At 38.5% G+C, this 15,469-nt stretch overlaps 1 protein-coding gene across 3 annotated transcripts in view; it reads left to right on the top strand.

Moving 5' to 3' along the window:
• Positions 1-15,469, top strand: part of F8 (coagulation factor VIII) — a 515,303-nt gene that overhangs the window by 110,140 nt on the left and 389,694 nt on the right. For 2 of the 3 annotated variants that reach the window (XM_075184685.1, XM_075184683.1), the window contains exon 7: positions 3,307-3,528. The exons of the other annotated variant lie outside the window; for it this stretch is intronic. In XM_075184685.1, the coding sequence (XP_075040786.1) occupies positions 3,307-3,528 (222 nt within the window). The remainder of the gene's footprint in view (positions 1-3,306; positions 3,529-15,469) is intronic. 3 annotated transcript variants of the gene reach the window in all.

Raw genomic sequence — 15,469 nt, 5'->3', positions numbered from 1 at the left:
TTCATTGTTTCATTAAGATAATTGCCACCATTCAGAATTGCAACCCCTTCCCTTTTATCAGCTGGCTTAATTATAATTGCTGAATCTTTCATCAACTTTTTCAATGCCTTTCTTTCTTGAATGTTAGGATTATCTTTCAATCCTTCCTTCTCTGCCTTAATATAGATCTTATGAAAATCATTTAACGTAGTAGTATAAAAGAAATTAATAAATGCTGTTTTATACTGCATTGGATACAATTCTGATTTATTTTTTAGTATTTTATCCCAAGTATCATTCTTTCTGTTAAAAATAGATAATTCTTGACTTTGGGACAAATCAATTCTTTCATTTTGAAGGGATTCTAGTATTCTTAGTCCAAATATGTCACTTTAATCTAAAACTACTGATCTACTAATGATCTAAAGTCCTTCCTGTTTTAAAATGTTATGCACAAATCCCTAACAAATTTATTATCAACAAAAAGTTTGAAAATATTCGTTTTATTGGCTGGAAAATATTTTGACCCTTACTCAGAATTGTCACCTTATGTGGGTCTAGTGTCCTTTTGGACAAATTAAAGGCACATTGTTTCCTTAGTGATACATTTGTTTTCTTGCATAATTCACTTCAGCCCCCTACAGAACCCTTAAATCTAGGTCTCCATCTCTTCTTTTTTTTAGTGATTTGTAAATTTGTCCTTGATTGTGCAATCCCCTTCCAATCCCCTTCTAAGTGTTGATGTTTTCTAAGAATTATTTTCTTAGATAGGTTTGAATTTTGGGTCTAGCCCCACCTACTGGAATATCCTTACTTTATTTTTCTTTCAATTCAATATCCCGTTCTATACTTGTGATCTCGGATCTGTATTCTGCTCCCCAAGTGGTTCAAAACTGTTCTAAAAGTTCCTAGTCACAGATTTTTTTTCTCGCCTGCCCCTTCTATCAAAATCCTTCTCGTGGTCTAAACTCCCTCTGTGTGGGATAAGGTGACTGTATTTTATGCCTATTTTAGGAATACCTCTGAATCGTGCCCCTTTGTCAATTAAAAGTCCTAACCATTTCTTTTTTAAAATCCATTTGAGCCCTATGCATTTCTTATCTTTATCATTCGCCAAAAATTTCTTATATTCAAGCAAGTTCTTAATGACCAAATTATCACATTCCTGAAAAGCAGGACCAACTTCAGATGTGTGCAATTGCTCTTGCAATTTACAAATCTCATCTTCCAAATAACTAATCTTCTTTTCTCATTATTCTACCAATAATTTCATTAACTCAAATAAGCATGCATCTAAAGTCTTGTTCCATTCAAGCATAAAATTCTCATCATCTTTAACAGAACAAGACTTAAAAATTCTTAATCCCCATGGTATTCGTTTCATATATATATATATACATATATATATATATATATATATATATATATATATATATATAGGATACACAATCCCAACAAAGGTCTTGCTTCTGTTTGGGCAAGATTGTGCAATCTATTAAAAAGCCTATATATGTCTCTATTGATTTCCCTCTTACTTTCTGGATCTTTAACATTAAACGTCTGAGGTAGCGCGGTTTTGCGTCTAACATTTCTCTCTGAAAACCATTTTGATAATGTCATGGTTTTATATCTGTTCTACTGCCCATTTCACACACAAATAACACAAAAATAAAATCTGAACTCCACAAAGGAATTTTAATTGGGAGCTGACCTACAATCATAATTAAACAAGATAAATCAAACCACTTAAATTACTTCAATTAAATCAATCTTAATGAAGTATTAATGTATAATTAATTTTTGTCTTTATTTTAATTTCTTATTTACATGGGAAGAGAGTTGCTTCTTCAATAATACATTACTGTGCAATAATTAAACCACCAAACACTTCAAAGAGAAAAAAAGAGGCACAAACACGCTTAATTTCCTGATAGTAAAGCATGTGTGGATGATATTATAGAGTGATGGCGGGGTTGTTGCAATGCAGAGTATTGTGTTAGGGAGTGTCTTGTTTCTTTGATGTATATAGTTACCTTATATTTTGTGGAGGAATTGTAGTAAAATTAGGTGTTATGATAAGGTGCAATTTTGTTCCTATTTGTCCTTTTTACCCAATTCCTTCATGTATATAGTCTATTTTATTTTGATCAAAGTGACATTGTATTTTTTTGCTGCAATCTTTTAATAAAAACATTCACACTTGCAAAACTACAGCTACTTATTCAAAATGATAAAATATGGTGACTGTGTCCACTTTGCCACTTGTTTCATGCCCAAAATGGTTTTGGACCAGGCAAAGTGGTTTGTATGTAACTGACCACCTCTATTGATTCACACTATCAAACTTGTGGCCCAGCTGGATTTAACCCTTGCAAAACTACAGCTACTTATTCAAAATGATCAAAATAGTATCTGTGCCCATTTTGTCAGCTAATGTCATGCCCTAACCCAAGTCGGGCCAGGCTAAATACAATTGCAATATGTGTAAGGGACACCGTTTAGAGTTAATCCAATGGTAATTCAGAATCCAGTGATTCAACTTGGTATAATCCTTTAAAAATAAAGTATTCTCAATGAGAAGCTGGCTAAATAAGATGCTAACTTCAGCCTCAAGAACCTTGTTTGTTTTTGAGCCATGAGTAATTCTACATTACTGGAGCTTTGAGGCAGTGGTTGTTTATTTTTGTGTCAACGAGAAGACAAGGTGCAGATGTGTAGGTCTTCTATGTGTTTTACCCAAATAGGGCTTCTTCAGGAATAATGCAGATTATGCCGATAATGTCACACGCAAGTTAGTTATTTAGCTGCTCAAAAGGTCTTTTCAACTACTGTTTCATATACTTTAAGGGAGGGATAAACTAAATTCTGTGGATAAACTCAATTCTGTCATTCAGCAGCACCGTTTGATTTCTTTCAGACAGCACAGAAAGTAGTCATTTGTCTCCACTTGTGCACATGTGTGAACTGGTAGTTTACTCTCACTACTCTCGGCCAGCATTGCTGGGCAGCTGTTGCCTTGGCAACTCTTTTTCAATAATTTTAATAATGAGGATAATGGATTTTTTATCACTATTATAAGCAGCGATAAAAAATATTATCTCCCATAAGGGGCTCCTAATAATAGATACGGCACTTAGTTTTAATGTAACCATGTAATTATCTGAGGTTAAGCTGCATTCCTTAGCTTAATAATTTGTATGGGTTCTGGGTAATTACTACTTAGAAAAATAGCCCCTCAATGTTTGATTGTTGCATTATATTAATTTAATGTTTTCAGATTTTTTTTTTATACAGTGTTTTTACAAGACTTGTTTTTCTATCCACTAGAGCAAACCGTGTGCCATCAGAAGCCAGTTCATTTTCATGTCATTGGATTTGGGACACATTTTGAGGTTCACAGCATTTCCCTGGAAAGTCATAACTTTGTCATAAGAGAGCATCGTGTCCCCATACTTTCTGTTACTGCCTTTAGCTTTCTAACAGCCATAGTACGTCCTGGAGAAAAAGGAGTATACAAATTATCCTGCCAGACGCTGACACACCCAGAAGGTATCTATGAAGCACATAGCTATGATATCCTTTTGTAATGCATAATTTTACACTATCTGCTCAGTTAATTAGATGCATATTCACATAAACATAAAGTACTGTGTGAAAAGACAAATTTGTAATATTTTGTAATGATAAAATCCCTATTCCTCTTTACATTATCATTTCAGAGGATTAGGGATCTCCTCTTAGCATCTCCATTTGGCAACTGCATGTTATTGACATTAGTGGAAAGCGCTGGCTTTACTCTGTTTCTACACAAGGACACGTGCTTGTGTGAAGAAGTGGGTCTTCAAAGAACGCTTGAAGGTTTGAAGACTAGAGGAATATCTTATTATGTGAGGGCAGGGCCGGTGCTTGGGTCCATGGCGCCCTAGGCATTTTTACCAAATCGGCGCCCCCCCCCCTGCAAAAATCGGCGCCCTCCTCCATCCTCCCTCCTCCCCCCGTCTTTCCTTACCTTGTCTCACCACCGCCGCCTCTCTGCTCCGGAGACGGAGCAGAGAGGCGGCGGTGGTGGTGAGCAATAGCCTCTTCCCCCCTCCCCGTGCATCTGAATGCTGTGCAGCGGCCATGACAGGTATGGTCAGCGGTCACCGCACAGTTTTAAAGTTATTTACCATTCTGTGGCACCCTCCAGGGCCCGGCACCCTAGGCAAGTGCCTAACCTTGCCTAATGGGAGCGCCGGACCTGTGTGAGGGAGTGAATTCCACAAAGTGGGTGCAGCCTGAAAAAAGTCCTGTAACAGAGAATGGGAGGAAGTGATGAGAGTGGAAGAGCGATGCAGATCTTGTATAGAATGGAGTTGTCGAGTTGGGAGATATTTTGAGACAAGCAAGGAGATGTATGTTGGTGCAATTTTGTTGATAGCCTTGTATGTTAGTAGAAGAATTTTATATTGGATTTGTTGAAAAACAGGAAACCAATGTAGAGACTGACAGACTGGCTCAGCAGAGGAAGAACGATTTGCAAATAAAATCAATCTAGTTTCTGCATTCAAAATAGATGGTAGGGGCTTGAGTCTGATTTTGGGAAGACCAGTATGGAGGAAATCGCAATAGTCAATGTGGGAGATGATGAGTGTATGAATTAGGGGTTTTGCAGTGTCCTGAGTGAGATATGTACGTATTCTGGATTTTTTTTTCTAGATGTATGCAGCATGATGTAAATAGAGAGAGTTGATGTAGGGAATAAAGGATAGTTGTGAGTCAAGGAATACACCTAGTCAGCGAGCTTGCGGGGTGGGATTTATGATCATGTTGTCAACAGAAACAGAAATGTCAGGCAGGAAGCTTCTATTGGTGGGTGGGAATATTATTAATTCTGCTATTGAAAGATTGAGTTTCAGTTGGCGAAAGAACATCCAAGATGAAATGGCAGAAAGACAGTCAATAATGTGAGACAACACAGATGGTGAGAGATCAGGAGAGGATAGATACATTTGTGCATCATCTGTTTAGAGATGATACTGAAATCCAAAGGAGCTTATTAGTTTTCCAATAGAAGTGGTGTAGATAAAGAATAGCAAAGGACCTAGTACTAAGTCTCGACTGATAAAGGAACCAAAGCAGAGGTTGTTCCAGAGAAATTATCACTGAAATTGTGATTAGATAGGCTAGGATGAGAACAAGGATAGGACAGAGTCTTGAAGACCTAGCGATTGTAGCGCTTGTATGAAGAGAGAGTGGTTAACAGTGTCAAATGCATCAGAGAGATCCATGATAATAAGAAGAGAATAATGGCAGTACAGTGGCCTAGTGGTTAGCACTTCTGCCTCCCAGTGCTGGGGTCATGAGTTCGATTCCCGACCATGGCCTTACTTGTGTGGAGTTTGTATGGTCTCCCTGTGTCTGCGTGGGTTTCCTCCGGGTGCTCCGGTTTCCTCCCACACTCCAAAAACATACTGGTAGGTTATTGGCTGCTACCAAATTGACCCTAGTCTCTGTGTGTGTGTGTGTGTGTCTCTGTGTGTGTGTGTGTGTGTGTGTGTGTGTTTGTTAGGGAAGTTAGACTTTAAGCTCCAATGGGGCAGGGACTGATGTGAATGAGTTCTCTGTACAGCGCTGCGGAATTAGTGGCGCTATATAAATAACTGATGATGATGATGATAATGGCCTTTAGTTTTAACTGGGATCAAATCATTGACATCCTTGGTCAGCGCAGTCTCTGTGGTGTGTTGAGAGCAAAAGCCTGACTGAAGAGGATCCAATAGGTTGCTTGCAGAAAGAAAGTGTGTCAGGTGAGTGTAGTCAATTCTCTCGAAAAATTTGGAGAGGCATGGGAGCTGAGAGATGGGGTGGTAATTTGAGAGAGGGTTTGGGTCAGAACTTTTTTTTTCAGAATAGGAGTAATCACTGTGTGCTTAAAAATTATGGAACGATACCAGTAGAGAGAGATAGATTACAGATTTTAGTTAGAGTTGGAATGAGCACAGGAGATCTACCAATTTGTGAGGGTATGGGATCGGGAGGACAGGAGGCAGAGTAGGAAGATAAGTAGAGAGTAGAAACTTCCTCTTCATTTGTGGGATCAAATGAAGAGAGGGTGTCATAGGGTGCTGGGAAGGAATTGAGCTGATTGCTAGTCGAGGGAGATGATACCATTTCAAGTCAGATCTTATCAATCTTGTCCTTGAAATAGGAAGCAAGATCCTGGGCTCTGATGGTAGTCGGAGGATTTGGGGTGGGAGGATTTATAAGAGATTTAAATGTGTTAAAAAGGCGTTTGGGGTTAGAAGCCTGAACATAGCTGAAATATTGGTACTATGTTTGTTTAGCAGTGTCCAGAGCATTTTGATAGGAGTAGTAGATAGCAGGACATGCACTGAATAGATTAGAGGTACAAGATTTACACCAGCTTTCTGAGAAAATTTTCTGAGATTTTGTGTTATGGTTGACAACGAAGTCTACACAGAGTGGGAAGAGTTGCTGAAACCACTTTATTCAAGAAAATTGCTAGGGTATGGTGAAGATGAGGAACTGCCATATCAGGGTAGGAGAATGTAGAAATTGGGGAGTGAAAGTGTTGGAGAGAGGAGGAAAACTGTTGAAAATCAATAGAGTTCATATTCCTAGTGGTATGAGGAGACTCTGTCTCGCTGGCAGTCTTGTTGTTTCCTCCTCTGCAGCATTGCTAAAATTTACCCCTTCCTCGCTCAGAAAGCAATTAAAACACTGGCTCTCTTACTCATTATTTCAAATGTTGACTACTTGTAACCTCCTCCTCACTGGCCTTCCCTTCACCTGCCTGTCCCCTTGACAATCCATGCTGAATGCTGTGGCTAGACTTATTTTCCTCTCCCCCCGGCCAGACACTGTAAGCCCCTTGACTGGCTCCCCATTGCTTCCAAAATTCCTGACTCAACCAATCCACTCCATCTCTGTTTTTCAACTCTCATAATCTCCACTCACTCACATCTCCTAGATTTTTACCACGCTGCTCCCGACTTATGGAACTCCTTGTCCCGCCCAACCGGACTCTCACCCATCTTAAAATCCTTCAAATGCTCTGTGAAAATTCAGTTCCTTATGGTTTCCTACCCTAGCTTTTCCTAGACCCTCATATCCACTCTTGCTCTATTCACACCTATGCATCTCATTACCCCCTCTCTCTCTAGACTGTAAACTCTTATAGACAAGGTCCACTCTACTCTATTTATCATGTCTGACCACCCTGATGTGATACCTTAAGCTGAATCTTCTGCTGTTTGTTCACTCGCACTCATTAAATTTATACCGATATCCATGCTAGCTGTAATTGCTAGCTCATGACTATCCATGTTGTTTGCTCAATTGTATTCATGTATTTGTTATGATGTTTATTATATTCATGTATGTCATATCTGGAAGATGTACTGTATGTCATATCAATAAGATGATTGTTCAGCACTACAGAATCTATGTCACTTTTTAAATAAATGATGAGGATGATGTTCATGATTATGCTGATGATTGCACAAATTTATATCTATGCCAAAATATGCAAAAGCACAAGAATTTTTTATGCAAGAGGAGACTGCACGTATAAATCAAGTTGTTCTTGACTTTGTTTAAAAGCTGCACAAAATAATCTGAAACTTACACCCTCTCTTTTAATGAGGGTTAAAGAGTATTTTGTGGTCAAATATGCAGGGACACACTTACTTAGTAAATATCCTCTGGCACGGGACTGAGTAACAAACTGGGATCAGTCACTTTACTGCATGTGAACACGGATCTACACATCTATTCCTCTCCTCCCTACTCCACTGTATATGCCCACCTTATGTGGCATGTCACCATCTGACATGTGTGCCATCCGACATGTGCAGGCTAAAATAGAGGCAGACAGAAGAGTGTGCCTCTGAAATGTACAGTGCTGGACTGAAGAAGGTAAGTGTGAGGGGACGGAGGGCTCTTAATATAATGCAGGTGATGGCTGAGCTATTAATTTAATGGTGAGGGTGGGTGCTAATAATTGGTGGGAGATATTAATTGATTACTTTATTAGTGGCACCTTATTGATTAATATGATTTAGTGGGGTGATGGGACTATTTTTTAATGCTGGAGTGGATTGGACTGAATGTGCACTGTGTTTGGGGAGAATTTATTAAATGTGAATATTAATTATATAATGTTGGGGCAGTTTTGGGGGGATTGGTTTATTTATTAAATTGAAATATTATTTATGTTGGGGCATTTTTTGGGGGGATAGGTATTTTTATAAAATGTTAATGCTATTAACACTACATTGGACTTTTTGGGGGGTATGTGAATTTATTAAATATGAATACTAATTATTTAGTGTCATGACTGTTTTCTGGGGGGAATAGGTCTATTTATTAAATGTGAATGCTATTATTTAATGTCAATGATGGATGCAGCCTAAATTATTAAACCTGAGTGCTATTGATTTAATGTCTATGACTATTAGGGGTAAGAGAGGCCAAGAGGGTTCAGTCATTGCTAGATTTTTAATATTTCATGTACCTATCATCAGGGGCAGGCTCGGTCGGTTCCATAGTGGGCTACCTTGGACTGGGTCACTGGGCTACCTGCATTTTTTCCTTTAAAATGTTCGTAATAGGCTGTTGAGTAGAGTCTTGCCCCCGGAATACAAATTGACAGCCCTCCTCTGCCAATCATGAGTCAGAGCCCCAAAATTCCAGGATCCAGACAACCAGCAACTGGTCTTAAGACATGAGCAGGAGCAGGTAGTGAAAGCTGCAAGAATAGTTTGGAGAGAGCAGGCTAGTCTGTCTACTATCCTGATTGTGATCTATCCTTATTTTGGGTGACTGTCCTACTCTGTTAGGGAGGTATGTCCCGATTCACACTGCTCTGCCCCAGTAAGGGATTGCTTCCAACAGTAGGGCATGTAGCATTGCCCATTTTTGGAGGGGATTGGAAAGGGTTAGAGAGCAGCCTAGCACTAGTAGAAAATATAATCACTTCCCTTACATGGTGATCATGCCCATCTGGTAGAGTGCCATGGAAACCCCTGTCTAGAAATCCTGTGTGTGCCCTTGGGATGCGTAGATGAGCAAAGACCGTATAAGTGCACTGCGTAAGCACAAAGCCTAAAATGAATTGCCCATATAAAGATGTACTGTGCCATGTAAGTTTTGACATAAATGCGCTTCTATAGTTTCATATCAGGCTATGGTTAAAATTATCTATTTGCAAACTGTCTCTTTAACCTGGAATACATATGACTCTATGAACTTGTGATTCTTTTAACCCATTTTCCATTGACTCTAATACTGGAACTTTCCTTATGGGTTCTGTGTTCTGGATTTGGATTGTGCTACACTTTTAACTTTAGATCTAAAACCGCTTTGGATGTTTGGAACAGAAACTAGTTGGACACTGTCAAGCTTGTTCTTTTTGGTGCGGACCGTATTACACAATCTTGAATGCATGGAACTGTTTGTAAAAGTTTTTTTGATTTTTTCCCATATCCATTTCACTTAGACCAGGGTTTATATTCATATCGTGTAAGGTAAAAAACATAATACTGCAGTTCTGATTTATATTGATCTTATTTGCAATTGGACTGGATTTAATTGCATTTGTATACTCATTATAATACATGTTGTTTTCCTTATACTAGACTGTATAACAATGATAGATTGTTGGTTTCAGTATGTAAACTGAATTATGATCTATATTTCTGCATACAATGTCTATCTGCTGTAACAAAATCGCACCCTTCTCCTGGCACTTTTGCCACCTTCTGTTGCAAGAATACCCAATAGACATCAGCAACACGAAAACTTATTTTATAAATCAAATATATTTATTGTTCTCATCACAATAAATTGCACAACGCCCGTCAGGATGACACCAGCAAGCAAATACCTTTCGCCTGCACCTCCTGATGACCCTAAACAGTAACTAGACACAGTACAGCTCCCTACTGACTGGAAACTGGTTCAGCGTCAGTCACCCCTAACAATAGCACAACTCAGGATTAAATACAGATGTCTCCTCCCACAGGCTTGGATGACTGACAGGCAACACGCCCACCTTGTCTTTAAAGGATGGCTCCTCAGGTGTTCTGTAATGTCTAATCAACACAGCCACCCCTATCAGCTCTGTGGATACAAACACGTTAAAGCATGCAAGTAAATTACTTTTTACATTTACTTTACAACATGTCTCTGACCTGTACATTACTGAACTTAAGCCCAGTGCTACACCTGTATATAACTTGGTCTGCAGCCTTTTACCTGCAGACAGTTAGCACCATAGCTAATTCCACTATTAGAGGCCTGTGGCAAACCACTCCCATTGCCACACTGCATATTTGGCAAACTTAATGTTTCATTTAATGTGGTGTTTGCCATGACAGTATTTGTTTTCTTGCTTTTAGTCTACAATAAATATTATTATATCATCAGACCTATTTCAACAATTCCAGCTTAATATATACACATAGTGCCAGGGACTGTTTTATCTCTGTACTTACTTTACTTACTTTACTTGTGTATCAAACCATTGTCCTATAGATTGTAAGTTTGCAAGCAGGGCCCTTTTACCTCTCTGTCTGTATTACCCAGTATTGTTTTATTACTGTTCAATTGTAAAGCGCTACAGAATCTGCTGGCGCTATATAAATAAATGATGATGATGATGACTGGTTGTGAGGGGTGAAGCTGATTGTGAAGTTGAGAATGAGACCAAGTCAGACCTGCATAGGGAACAAGGAGACTATGAAGTTGTCGACCGTGTGGGAGATGTGGGGAAGTGTAGTGCCATTGACAGGTAAAAAGATGATAAGCTTAGATTTGGAAGTTTGAGGAAGTGTTGGGTCATCCAGTTGGAGGTGTCAGACAGGCAATTGAAAATGCAGTATAGGAAAGAGGGTGAGGTGTCGGGGACGGAAGAAACAATCAGTTTTGTCTTTAACTCTGTGTACTGTTTACTCACCGTTTTGAAACACCACTCCAAGACTAACTTAAAAAAAATTGCTTCGCTGACTGCAAATACACTTTTGTGAGTTCACTATGGCTCCTCGTGTATCTGGTTTGTGAAAAAACCTTATAAAGAGTTATTTAGGATTAGATATTCAGTGTAATTGTGCTGCAAGTCTAAGCGTCTCATAAACAGACATTTCCTGCAAATGCCATCACGTCACAAGATTTTTAAACCGCACAAAATAGCCTTACAAGTGGCAGAATTACTGTTAGAACAACAGTTGTTATTTGCCCAATGTAGGAGCAACAGGTAAGTCAAGGTACGCTAATATAGACAAATAAAACAATGACTTTTAAAATGTTAAAATTTTAATTTAGAATTTAAAAAAGTTTCAAATAAAATATTTGACACTAATAAAAGGATAGCAGCTCTTGTTTCCTTACTTTCAGGCTCTTTGATGTCTAGGGGGAAACCTACTAAAGTATGATTTTTGTCACTTTGTAGCGTTGTTTGTAAACCATGCGATATGCTAGTTAAAAGAAAGATGTAGTTCGTGCAAGTGAGATTAATCAAACTGCATGGTGTTTGAGCTATCTTGTCTGTCAGGGCAAAAAATAACTAAATAAAGAAACTAAACCTTCCATTCTAATCTGCATTGGGCCCAGACCGCTAGGGGAGTGGGGACACACATAAAGTACTGGATCAATGCTGAATAGCACTGTGCACCTCCTTGGCACTACACTACCTAATTATCATCCCTGTTGCCCAGAGGACCTGGCTGGCTAGTTGGGCTCTGGAATGTAAGAGGCCTTTATTTCTTTATTTTTAATTTACGCAATTGAGCCTGGGGGGGTAGCTCAAGTCTAGCCTATCAAGCCAGGCATAATACTCCTCCCCAGGACTCCACATAGGCAAACCACAAAGTTAAAATAGATGTTTCACATCTGGTTATTGATGTAACCCCCGCCCCCTTCTCCCCCCCCAAAAAAAAATAAAATGCAGTTTGGCCTGTTAGCTATGCTTGCACATTTCCTGTCACACTAAAGCAGCGACTGCCTATGTTGATATAGGTAGCAAATGTTCTAATACCCCTAGTCATTGACTTTGGTGATTACACTGACATGTCAGTGGCAATGTGCGCTGTTGTAGGTTCTTTTAAACTCCATTGTCTGTTTATCAAGATGATATCACAGCAAAACATTTGCAGTATTTTTTCTTTGATTTGTCTTTTTTGTTGCACTCAGCATTTAAGGCACAGTACAGTCAAAACTTGAAATCAGGGGAAGAATGCCATTTTACACACTGAGTCAGCTGAGAAGTCATGTGATATCTTATAAAGTCCAAGATAGCCAGTACTATTCCTGCCAATGATCTTTGCAAGAGATTTAAATTTATGTTTTGGTATTTTATGCTCAAAGGGTGTAGTGTAAAATCTAATAAATGTAAAGTTTATGTTGGGATATGTAATGTAAAGTTTATGTTGGGATATGTAAAGGACATGTCGTTTTCAAAGAGAAAATAGTTAAATTTTAATTTGAAATGGCAATTGCAAAATATAAAATATTTAGGGATCTTTCTTAATAAACATTATCATCAGTTGTATTAAGCAAACTAGTTATCTTTAAATGCTATTAATAATGATTTAGCTTCATGGAAAAACAAATTGATCTTATTGATAGGATGTATTAACTCTATTAAGATGAATATTTTACAGATCAAAAACTTTCTCTTTATCCAGAGCTAAGATTATAGGAGTCTTGCTTTGTTGCTCTAAGTGAAATAAATGGATTGTTTGTCGTGGATCCGATTAAGTTTAAATAAGTGGCAAGTATTTTAGGGAAGATTTTTAGATCTCTGCTTAATAAGGAGATGGGTTCATAGTCTCCACAAGAAATGTGATGTTTACCAGATTTGTACTTTATTTGCTTTAGTAGTAGCTGCATCAAAATGGGTGCATTCTAAAATAGCATTACAAAGTGTTTTTGGAGACAGAATGTAAATTAATTTTTTATAAAAAAAACACAACTGTTAGGTCTAGTTGCTAATAAAGGTTTATTGACTTAATGGTTTGCAATATTTCTTTAACTGTGATCAAATTAAAAGTAACAGAAAATTCAGTTGTGAAAATGTGGGGAGGCTAGTTGTTCTTAAATAACAATAAATTCTGGAAAGACGTCCTTAAACTCATTCATACATTAGGGATCTTTTTGGATTTAATATGACTAATGGAGCTTTTTTACCTTAGCTTATTGTCCAGAATCGAGTCCACTTTATCTGATTAGTAATAATGTCATTGTTGGAGTTTTTTAAGGGCGTTGGTAGCACATTTGGAAAGTAACATATTTAGTTGGCCATTTAGCTTGGTAATATCAGTTAATAAAGATGGGGAAGGAGAGGAGGGAGACAATGTCTTACAATATGTTGTGCATATGCTTAATCGCATGGATTTAGTTGGTCAAGAGAGAATATATTTAATATGTGACAGGCACAACAGCAGCTGTATAATCGCAATGCTTGTGCTCGTGACTTTATGCCAGGTGATTGTAACCCACACAGAGGGGAGTAAACTGTTAGCTAAATGGCAAGGGCCCTTTCAAATGATCCGTAAGGTAAGGGATGCCAATTGCGAAATGCCTTAACCTAACACACGGTAGGGAAATAGATTTACCATATAAACTTCCTAAAAGCCTAGAAAGAGCATTAATATTTATTCGTACACCATTGTGAGGCTGACATTGGTCATGGTCCTCAGGTAGCTCTAAGTCCCTAGTTGGTGCGTGAGAATCCCTGTGAACCAACATTAACTCAGGATCAAAAAGGCTCCTTAAAAGTCCTGGGGGTAAATGTATCAAGCTCCAAATTCTTCAGCGATTTGATTCCTCAAATCGCTATATGTATTAAGTATCGATTTTTTTGTCTGAACTTTAAACCCGCTGTTCATCTCTCATGATTTGGAATGCATTAAACTCAGCCGTGTTTAGCTGTAAATCGCCATTTGCAAACAAATAGTCGTTTGTGATTGGTTGAATGTTTTACTTTGAAAACTCATGTGATTTTGGCCTCTCTAAAATATGCATGTTAAAAAAAAATGCATGTGGTCCCCCTGTCCAGGCACTATTAACTCTAGTGCTGCTAGCCTAATGTTGGTTGCACGAAAATCGGGAAAAATTTGCAACCAGCACTAGGCAAACCAGTTGGGGTGGGTGGCACTATAGTAGGGGGACACACGGCACTTATAGACTTAGGGAAATTCCCACTGTGTCAAGGGAAACCCCTTAGTCTATAGCTTGTAGCTCTGTTATTTAATTTGCGACGGGTTACTTGTATTAGATACAAGCAAAGTAATCAATGTAAAGCATATTCCTCCTGGTATTACAAATGGGAGTTATTTCTGACCAAAAGAAAGAGGACCTCAATCAAGATGGATGTACAAATGTACAAATGTCCTCCTGACCCAAAGAAAGAAGACTTCAAGCCTATTGGAATTACAAATATGGGGGTCTATGTGACCCAAAGAAAGAAGACTTCAAGCCTATTGGAACTACAAATATGAGGGTCTATGTGACCTGAAAAGCAGAACATTTTTTTAAGCATGGACTTTTGGAATTACATATATGTGTGGACATGGGTTTCAAGCCATTTTTGGATTAAGTGCTGCTAACAAGCGAAGAATACATCAGATTGTTGAGTATATGAGGTTTTATTATTTTTAATAAGTAGATGTGGTATTAAAGAGGGTGTTTTGTGTTTTTATTGGGGTTTTATTATTTTTATTAAAATGTTGTGGTTTTTACGAGGGTGTAGTACCTTATTTAACATTTTTGTTTGTGGAACTACAGGTTGCAGCAAGGCATGGGTCTCAGGCCATGTTGGCACTTGTGGTTCTCCAAGTGCCAACATGACCTGGCTGACATGGGTATGCTGGCGCTTGTAGTTCTACAAGTATCAGCATGTTTGTTTTTTTCTCATACTATTGCCATTATTATCCTACACCAACCGCCCAGGGGTGTAGGAAGAGCCCTAGTGCTTTCAGCACTGGGTTGGTTATTCCTAGAGGGGGGCCCACAAGTTTTTTTTTGTGGACCACACTCCCTAGGGAATCCAGCCCAGCGCTGAATAGCCTGGGATTTGTTTGTCATTATGGCAGGGAGACCCCTGCCACATGTCTCCCTACTATAATGCCACATTATGCCTGCACACATTTTTCCAGATTTTCATTCAACTAGCAGTAGGCTGACAGCACTAGGGTTAAAAGTGCTTGAACAGAGGGTCCCTACTTTTTTTTTTAAATCATCTATTTTTACCCCTTACACAGCCGCCAGGATCTGCATCTGTATAGCCAAGGCAGTGTAAAATTGATGGGTTTGACAATCTCACCTATAGAAAGCAGCATGTTGTATCTGTCGATTTTTATTTGAAATTCGGTCGGGTTTGCAAAAACGCATCTTCATACATTTGGAGATTTGTATGGCTGGAGTAGGGAAAAATTGGGACAGCGATTTGCTGCAAATTTCAAACAAGTGATTTTTTTAATAAACTCAT

The sequence above is a fragment of the Mixophyes fleayi genome, chromosome 9 (assembly GCF_038048845.1).
Source record: "Mixophyes fleayi isolate aMixFle1 chromosome 9, aMixFle1.hap1, whole genome shotgun sequence".
Classification (NCBI taxonomy): Eukaryota; Metazoa; Chordata; class Amphibia; order Anura; family Limnodynastidae; genus Mixophyes; species Mixophyes fleayi.
The sequence above is the reverse complement of the archived record's forward strand: the minus strand, read 5'-3'. Positions and strand labels throughout refer to the sequence as shown.